This window comes from Chaetura pelagica, unplaced genomic scaffold (assembly GCF_000747805.2).
Source record: "Chaetura pelagica isolate M959 unplaced genomic scaffold, ChaPel_1.0 scaffold38, whole genome shotgun sequence".
Lineage (NCBI taxonomy): Eukaryota > Metazoa > Chordata > Aves > Apodiformes > Apodidae > Chaetura > Chaetura pelagica.
Genome location: NW_009954181.1, coordinates 118,157 through 127,999, shown reverse-complemented (window position 1 = coordinate 127,999; position 9,843 = coordinate 118,157). Strand labels below are relative to the sequence as shown.

General features: G+C 43.0%; 1 protein-coding gene across 1 annotated transcript in view; it reads right to left on the bottom strand.

Moving 5' to 3' along the window:
• Positions 1 to 7,382, bottom strand: part of PRDM10 (PR domain containing 10) — a 33,092-nt gene extending 25,710 nt beyond the window's left edge. Inside the window, 3 exon segments of the mRNA XM_010002870.1 lie at positions 3,579 to 3,638; positions 5,256 to 5,420; positions 7,290 to 7,382. Coding sequence (XP_010001172.1) covers positions 3,579 to 3,638; positions 5,256 to 5,420; positions 7,290 to 7,382 — 318 coding nt within the window.
• Between the last annotated feature and the right edge of the window lie 2,461 nt (positions 7,383 to 9,843).

The following is a 9,843-nucleotide window of genomic DNA, read 5'->3' as shown; positions in this document are numbered from 1 at the left end:
TACAAAAAACTCAACACATTAGTTGAAGAGCAGTGCACACAAGATTCCATCACCCACACCAGGTCCTCAGGTTGAGAACAACAAACACTAAAGCTGCCTGAAAGGGCTGGCAAAGAGACCCTGTGGATGTTGGTCCTACATGACAGTCAGCACTACACCTTCTCTTCACTTGGCTTTTCAAAGCTGAGAAGAGTATTTTTAAGGTGGCTGCTCAGGACAGAACAGGTCTGTCTGTATACAACATCTCTCCCTAGAAAATCCCCACAGGTTCCAAGGCGAGACTCCAAAAGGCAGCACAAATCTGAGCTGCAGCTTTCTCACTTCTCCTCCCACAGCACTCAGACATGTTTCCTCACCCGAGACCGTGGAACAATTAAATCAGTTACTGGTACAGTTAAAAGAAAATGGTGCCTGGCAACTTACTCTATCTGTTTGTGGACCCTGCTCCAGAGCCATTTGCTGGGGGGATTCGGCAACGTTGCCGAGCACGGAGAGGTTGGTGGGGTTGATGCTCTGGGCAGCAGCAGGCAAGAGCACAGTTACCTAAAATTATAGGCACTTATTTTAGCACTGCAGAATTTCCATCAGACACTTCCATCTGGGCAGTGCCCTGCATGCAAAGCTCCTTGGAGTCCTACTCTAGGTCAGAAACTGCAGCATTTTAATTATTTCATGTACTTATTTATAAGTAGGGGTGATGGACTGGGGCAAAACTGGCAGATTCAGGGACACAGGGAAAGGTTTCAAAATTCAGTCTGGATTTTGCAGCTTTTGATTTTCCTGTCACCCACTTCTGGGTAGAAGTTAAGGTCCTGTCCAGACACGGTTCAAACAGCCCTAAAAACAGATGTGAAGAGCTCTTTAGTTCTTGGTAAAACCAGTGCTTTGGGGTCTCTATTTCCAAGTTTACTTTTTTTTTTAAAGGAAAAGGTAAAGAACCGTCTCTTTTTCTGCCTGTCTTTGTTTTCTCAAGCCAACAAGATCCACTATAAAGCTAAGATGGTGTCTTGACCTTGCTGGAAGATCAAGCACTCAAATGAGAAGAATCCAACAATTATTTTTTCTTTACATAATTTGGCCAGACTACACATTTTCCATTCTTTTCATACCCATTTTTTGGTGCAGTAACAAGAAAAATAATGCATGTTATCATAGTGCTCCCATCCATTCAGTGATAAAGCAGAATTAAGATCTTACAAATCACCTTTCCTGTCTTTTGTTCCCTGCTTATCTACACAGGAATTTGCACTGTTATCCCACATGACTTTTCATCCTTCTCTACAGTTGACATCATGCAGCTTCTAGTTTGTGCCTCTGACTGTTAAACAGCTTCTCTGCTAAAATTCAATCTCCTGCCCCTCTACAGAGTGTTTAATAAATATCAGATAAAAGTGAGAACAGCAAGTTGTGCCAACAGTGAAGGAGCAGACAAGAAAATCCATAACAAAAGCAGATAGAGAGACTCTAAACTTCAAATCTAGTTGTTTTGCTTAACGGGACAAGAAAATCCATAACAAAAGCAGATAGAGACTCTAAAACTTCAAATCTAGTTGTTTTGCTTAACAGGGTATTAAGAGTAATTATGAAACTGCTTAAAAACTACAGCAAATAGACTTGAGGGAATGTATGACAGAGAGGGGGAAACAGCCAAGACAACAGCTGAACTGAGCTGCCTGGTATTGACATTTCTGACTGCCAAGTGGCAAGAGAAAAGGCATCATTATGGGATGGCACACCTCCAGCTCTGCCAGCAAGGAGAGGCTCACACACACTCCTGTCTCTTTGTACCTCATATCAGCATTTCCTGCTGCTAATCACCCTTGACCTATCTCCTTAATTTCACTTTCACAACAGACACTGCAAGGCATAGAGGCATTGTTTCTAAAACTGTCTCAATTTGCTTTTGAGAGAAAGTTTCTTTTGAAAGGCAACAGGAACTTTAATTACTATTCTAATATTTTTTGTCAGCTCAGGGCTGTCCCATGTGAAATGCTGATGTAAAAACAGCAAAGGCAGGAGCTGCCAGAATGAGGGACTAACCACTCAGAAGCAAAGGAACATCTCTGCTGGGATGGCTGTCAGACAGTGTTGGAAGGGAGGACGGGCTGAGGACACACAGACAAATGCTCATGCCCTTGATACTCAACATGGGAGTGGGAGAGCTCTGCTGTCACAGTGTCATTTGCACTGCAAAGATAAGCAATTTCTACTTTTAGTTAGATCACGTATTTTTAAAACGAGCTTTAAGACAATTAAATAGGATCTTTTGGCTTCTTAATGCAAGGAAACTGATGTAGCAAAAAAATTCCAGAATGACACTCCAAATACCTCCAAGGAACTGGGGAAAAAACAGGTAACACCTTTACTGTCAGTCAAATAATTTCCTGCCTTTGCCTCAACAGCTCAGGTCTTTGAGCATGAAGAAAGTTTCTATTCAGTGCACATTCAACCCTTCACTCTGCCCCAGAACTGTCAATAAATACCTAATTTAATGGCATTAGTAATGATTCAGACCTAATACCAATTCACACAAGCCATTAAAGATCCTCCAAGCAGTAATGATTTTAGGTCTCTCTGTGACAAGCACAGAGTTCCAACTAGATTCAGATCTAGATCTAAAAGCACCTGTACCTGATTACCACATGCAGTCCCCAAAGATACCAATACAAGTTCCCAAGCAAACCTTCACATTCATGACAGGTGAACAAAGAAAAGTCACCAAAACTTTCTAAGCACAGGCTCCAGTTTTGTTCTGTTCCTTACCCACTTCAGGCTGGCAAGCACAACAGACTTGGGATGCCCTGGTAAGGTAAGGGAGCCAGTAATTGAACTTCTTCATGTTTTACAATTAATTTCCTGGGAAGTTCCTGGTAAATCTAGAATTTGATCCAAGATGTATATCCCTTGAGAGCTTCTTATAAATTTGAAGGCATTTTGATCTGCACAGGATCTTTCCAATTTTACACTGGGGCTTGGAGTGAGAGGACAAGGGGGAATGGATTAAAACTGGAAGTGGGGAGATTTAGGGGAGACATGAGGAGGAAATTATTGGTTTGTGAGGGTGGTGAGAGCCTGGCCCAGGTTGCCCAGGGAAGCTGTGGCTGCCCCATCCCTGGCAGTGTTGAAGGGCAGGTTGGATGGGGCTTGGAGCAACCTGGGCTGGTGGGAGGTGTCCCTGCCCATGGACTGGATGATCTTTAAGGTCCCTACCAACCCAAAGCAGTCTGTGATTACATGATTCTATGAAATAAAGTCAGCTTGCTGGCTGATTTACAGGCACACTGCTGAAAGATTTTTCATTTTAGCTGGGGGAATAAATTAGAATGTTTGTTGAACATTAATTAAATAAACTCAAACTCTGAACTTTTTCTTGTCATTCATGCACAAACTAGCCAAGATAAAAGCAGCTTATTATCATAAGCTCTTTGTCTCTGGATGACAGTAAATAACAGCAGAGTGCCATTTGACAAATTCAAAGATAAAGCTTATCATGCTCTAGCACCACAACAAGGTCCTATCACCTTTGGTAACAGTTTCCTTACAGTTTCAGCCCAAGGAAAACAGTATCTCTTCCTTACCTGCTGGGTGGTGGCATCCTGTTGGACATAAGCCACTTGGGACGGATCTGTAAACAGAGTCTAGACAAAGTGAAAAAGGCTTATCAAACCAGCCCTGGGGGTGTTTACTCCCAACTCACACAAAAATCACCCTGCCACCAAGAAATGATCCACATTTGGTGCTTCACTAACTTCTAACGTGCCCATTAACACGGCAGACTAATGCAACTTACCCACATGAACACAGAGATTAAACTAAAATCAGGCAGTGCTCCACAAAAATCCAAATATATTTATGTGGCACTTTTCATCTAAATACTTGAAGTGCTTCACAGGATTATTCTTTTTTCATACAGAAATCACTTTGTCAATTGCTGCTTTGATAAATTCTACAGAATGTAGTTCAACAGCTGCATGAAAGCTAACACTTGAGGGCAGGGCAGAAGATGAGTATTATTAACTTCATCTTCCTGCAGCTTCATAAGGAAGTTCCTCAAAAATCAAGCATGCAGACATCAGGCATTTTCTACATGTGAGTTTGATACAGGCAGGATGCTTGTTTTTGAATTTCACATCAGACATTCCAGCTCCAATATTCTTACAGCAGCCTGCAAGAACAGCCCTGGTGGGAGGGCTTCCCCCTAGGAAAACCAGGACTTGGATGAAAACTAAGGATTGGTTGAGGTCAGCTTTGCTTGCTTTACCAAAACTTGAAATACCTGAGCTAACAGCAGTCTGGTTCCAACAAAATAAAGTATGGGATAATTCAAATTCCATCAGCACTTGATTATTTCATCTCAGTTGCATGAGTGTCTTAACACACTTTTTTTAATGGACAAAATAATAGTACTCAGAGTTTTGGAGTTACTTGGTCAGTAGCTTCCTGGGAGATACCCTCTCAAAATATCTCACTCTCAGAAGATCCCACCAGGTAGGAATTGTTTTTATGTAGCAGCCAAGAACTGCACAAAGAGAGAGCCCAAGGTACACAAGGCTGTGCTGGTGTTGCTGTGGGTGTCAAGTCTGTGCACTTCATAGCACTGCTAATCTGTCCTGTCAGCAAAGACAATACAAAACATTCTTGACAAATCCTGCCTGTCCCCCTCTTTTTATCTGTCCTCACAGAGGTACAGACACACACTATAATAACCCCCTATAAACACATGCTGTCAGAGAATAAAAGCTATTTGATATAATTATGAAGGAAAAGAACCTAGGTCTATAAAACAGCAACGTCTCTGAAGAGACTGCAAAATTAGAATGAATACACTGAGATCCTCTGCAAAAAGACAAGGCTTATTGGAACCATCAATTATGAAAACTGCACTTTGCAAAACAAGGACCCTGTCAGATGATAAACAGATCACCCTGGGCATTTTACTCCAACAGAGGCAGAATTTCTACAGAGATTATCCATGTTTTGGACAACACCTTTGATTTAATGATAATCTTGTCCACCCTCAGTGCAACAACCAGCATTTGATCATTCAAAGCCTCAACATCCTTTGATGACAGAAAAATGAACAGCATGAAGTCCCTGTTTGGCACTGGGCAGATGAAAGTGTGAAGAGCAACTGCCTGCTCTTCCCCAGCTCCGTCACTTGGCTGGTGACTGGTTCTGGTCTCAAACAAGATGGTTTTCCTTTCTAGGTGCCAAAAAAAAGAAAAAAAAGAGGATGGGCTGAGAACCACACATGCCTGCGTAGCTTCCACGGGGTGGATGTAAACAAGGGTGTGCTCCGAGGTGTCCACGGAGGTGTAGGAGGTGCCATCGGCTGCATAGACCACCTGCTGCGGGGGCCGGTCCTGCTCCTCGCTGTACACGATCTGGGCCACAGCTCCCCCCTCGGGGACGAAGTGAACCTGGGGGAAACACAACAGACCCCGCTGCTGAAACATCTACCCATGGGAAGCAACACCAGACACAGGGGTTGCCAGGTGCCTTGGAAAAAAGGGTATCTTGTAGTCCCAGCTAGCCTGTTGTTCTGGAAACAATAGGAACTGCGTGATACACATCTAAAATCTCAATAAATTATATATTGCTATATAATTCTATATTGCTGTATGGAATTATAGAACCACAGAAGGTTGGAAGGGACCTCAAAAGGTCATCTACTCGAACCCCCCTGCACTAAGCAGGGACATCTCACACTAGACCAGATTGCTACTAGAACATATAAATCTGGACATAAGAACTGCATCCGTTTCTGCTTTTACTCATTTTAACTCAAGACCTAACTAGTATAAAAGGGCACCTTCCCACACTTAGTTCTTGTGTGATGCTTCAAAAATTCCTCAAATAAAGTGTTCAGGCTTGAACTAGTATATCTATGGGATTTATTGTTTCTCTTTATTATCACATTCCTTTCTGGATTTATGATAATTCATTCTGCTGCTTCTGTAGTTGGAGGCTGTTCTTCCTGTTTGATGAACAACTAACAGAACCTATTAATTTTGATACTGCTTCAAGTAATAGCATTGCACCTATCATGAGGAAGCAACTGTGTACATTGGATTGCTCCTCTGTACTACAGACATGAAGCATCAGTAGAAAATTCAACTATTTAAACAGAGAAACACAGAACTGAAAACATTAAGCAATGATTCCAAGGACTAGAGGAACAAGTTATGTCTAGGGCAGCAGTTTAAATCCAAACAAGTTGATTCTGACAGAATGTTATGATGATAAATGATTAGCAGCCTATCTTAAACAAGCTGGAATACTTAATTCCAGTGGCAACAGGAAAAGGTTTGTCTTTTGACACCCTTTACATGCTGAACACCATTTTCAAGGCATGGAGAAAATAGGGCAGTCAGCATGAAATCTAGCTTCAGCATCCAGAGTTACATGTTTTCCAATAAAACAATGCCACTTACAGATTTTATTTACTTTTTCCACCTTTCAGCTTCTGTTTCAGAAGACACCTGGTACTCCCCCACAGCTGCTAGGTGCTGACTCTGTACAATAAATCCTCACACAAACCCTACACTAAGGATGCATGCAGTGTTTCACATTTGGAGAGCACTCTGCAAATACTAATTAAGCCTTACAACTGCCACGTGCAAACAACAGCACAGTTCTCCCACTGTACAGATAATGGGGACACAGGCCATTAAATGTGCCTTTTTTTTCAAATTTCAAAGCTGGAAATTTCCAGGAGAGTCACAATTTCTCAGCTTGTGGGTCAAATGACAGGCAGCAGCCTCTTCATAACATATTCAAAAGAATGAAACAATTTACAGCCTTCTAGAGACTCTCATCTGGACTAGCTGCATACACCAGAATCTGACTGTATTAGTCACTGGCAATTAACATTTCTCCCTTCCCCACTACCCAGATAAAAAATTATTCATGTAACTGTCCCCAAGGTCCACCCACTCCAACTGATTTGACTGATGCCATCAAAACAGGCTGCCACAGACCACAGATTTTGTTAATATTCGTTATGCTGAATACTCTTTCACTTTCCCCCAGGGTTGCACATCTATTTGGACACTGAAAACTCTCGAGCCACTGGTTGGTTTCATTTGACTCATCTCAGCAGCCTATGTATTCTCAGCTCACTTCCTGAGGCTCTAACCCCAAATCACCACAGACATGTTTGTCTTTCCCCTCAAATGAAAGCTGAGTTTCCAGACTACAAGTCAAAAAGAACACCTGCTTGCTCAGCCACTGCAGCTTGCCCAGGTCAGTCTGAGCAGAAACCAAGAGCTCTGGAAGGCACTAGTCACCTGAGCAGTATTCTGCTCCTGCTCAGCAGAGTCAGCCCACACCTGAGGACTTTCCTCTTTTGAGTCCATCTCCTCCCTGCTGTGGTGCTCCATGATGAGAGAGATCTACTGGTGGAATGTCTGGTTGAACAGATTCATCTCTTCACTGTGTTTCTACTTCCAGAAGACAAGGACTAAGTCAGTATCATGGCTATAAAAAAAAATAAAAAAAATAAAAGAAGTAGATATTAAAACAAGTGTGACACAAGAAACAGAGGTGTGGAGTATTACGGAGCTGTTGGAGAGGGTCCAGAGAAGGGCCATGAAGATGATCCCAGGGCTGGAGCAGCTCTGCTCTGGAGCCAGGCTGGGAGAGTTGGGGTGTTCAGCCTGGAGAAGAGAAGGCTCCAGGGAGACCTTAGAGCACCTTCCAGTGCCTGAAGGGGCTCCAGGAAAGCTGGGGAGGGACTTTTCATCAGAGAGGCAGTGACAGAACAAGGGGCGATGGTTTTAAGCTGAAAGAGGGAAGGTTCAGGTTACACATCAGGAAGAAATTCTTCACCATGAGGGTACGAAGGCACTGGCCCAGGCTGCCCAGGGAAGCTGTGGCTGCCCCATCCCTGGAGGTGTTCAGAGCCAGGTTGGATGAGGCTTGTGCAGCCTGGGCTGGTGGGAGGTGACCCCACTCATCGCTGGGAGGTTGGAACCTGATGATCTTTAAGGCCCCTTCCAACCCAAACCATTCTGTGATTCTATGATTACCACCAGCTCGTGCACTACAGGAACACACTGCTCAAGTAAAGCAGACTTGGCTTCACAAACATCTGCCTTTCATTTCCTATGCTCAAGCTCTGCTGTATAATACTGCCCATGTCCTATTAAGGAGGAAACATGTCACTCATTGCTACAATTGCATTGAAGTCTTCCACTTCTTTCTTTGGCCACAGGCAGCCCACAAAATACTCTTTACACTGTCCTTCTGGCACTTGGGAGGCCCATAAATCAATAAATGATGCAAAAAAATTGACTGTAACCTACCAACAAGAAAATACTATGGTCAGAGATGCACCACCAGTTTCTTGGTTAGTCTGAAAGAGGTTTTGGTCAAGAACCAACGGGCTTTCCATCCCCAGGATGCATTAACCTTCTACAGAAACCTGCAGTCCCAGTTGGTACTCAGGCAGTGTTACAACAGCCAACTTTCAGAAAAAGAACCATGAAACTTAAACTGTAATTCACATGAGCCCAAAGATGCTGACAAATTGCTGCCAAGTCAGGTTTTATACACCTGTCACAGTTTTACTGGGGCCTCTCAATCTGCCAGGGGGAATCTCAGAAGGGTAATTTACAGCTCTGGTGATGGGTTCAGTCAGTGGTTCAGCACCTTCCCAATCCTTCGTCTCTAATGCTGTATTAAATCACAGGCCCAGGAATTAGCATGAGGCTGAGCCCATTTCATTTTCCAGCTAGTCCAATTAACTTGATTTTATACCCAGTGCCTGGCTGGGCTGATCCAGTGCCAGTACCTGCCTGTGCTCCAGGAGGGAAGCAGACGGCTCCTTGCTGACGCTTCCCTTCATTTGCATTTTAAACGCAAATGATTTTAGTCATAATTTAGTCCTATAAATGCTAGCAGTTGGCTTGTCATTGACAAACTAAAAAAAGATAAAGAGGGGGGGAGAAAAAAAAGCAGCAGGCTGCCTTCTGCTAATTTTGCCAGCAATGAAATAAGCTCTGCAGACTCCAGCACTGACCGTCTTGCCCAGAGCCTGTAAATCAATAGCACAGGGAAGACTCAGGGGAACGTCACTGAACTGTGTGGTGGGGAAAAAAATCCTATGGCTTCCACGTATAGAAGGAAAAACAGTGGGAAAGATATTTCTGGGTATTGCTAGACAGTAAGTCAGGCATTATTGTTGACTAGACTTGCTGTCTCACGCTGAGCTACACAGCACACACGTGCCACATGTTCCTCCAAGTAAGCAGACTGAGGAGTGGTGCTATTAGACCCATATACCTTGAGGCTCTGGGATCAAGGAACAGAAATCCTGTCTGCATTAATGTTATAGGATATAAAATAACCAGAAAAAAACCCAGAGGAGAAAGTGAAGAAAGAAATGCATGTACCCTTTAGCTAGGGGATCTCATTAGCATGGAAAAATGAAGTGCAGGAAACCATGAGGGCTGATAAACACCAGCCTTGTTCACAAAGTATTGAAAACCAGGGTCTGTTACATATAAATATTTATATATATTACAGCACACACAAGCTCTGATACATAAATAAATTTCACCCATCCCTACATAGCACCTTTCATCCCACTATCTCAAAGTTAATTGTTATGTTATTAAGGGTTAATCCTTAATACCTAATCCTACTTCCCACTTTCACTGAACTGTCCCGTATTTCCTCAGCTGTACAATCACCAAGGGGTCAAGAACTGCTCATGTGAAAAACAGCATTTGTGTCAGTAGCACAGTCTGAACAACAGATTTGGCATAAAATTAAAAGCTATCCTTTTGATATTCTTTGGCTGGTTTGCCCCAAACAGCTCTTTTTCTTGACTGTCATGAT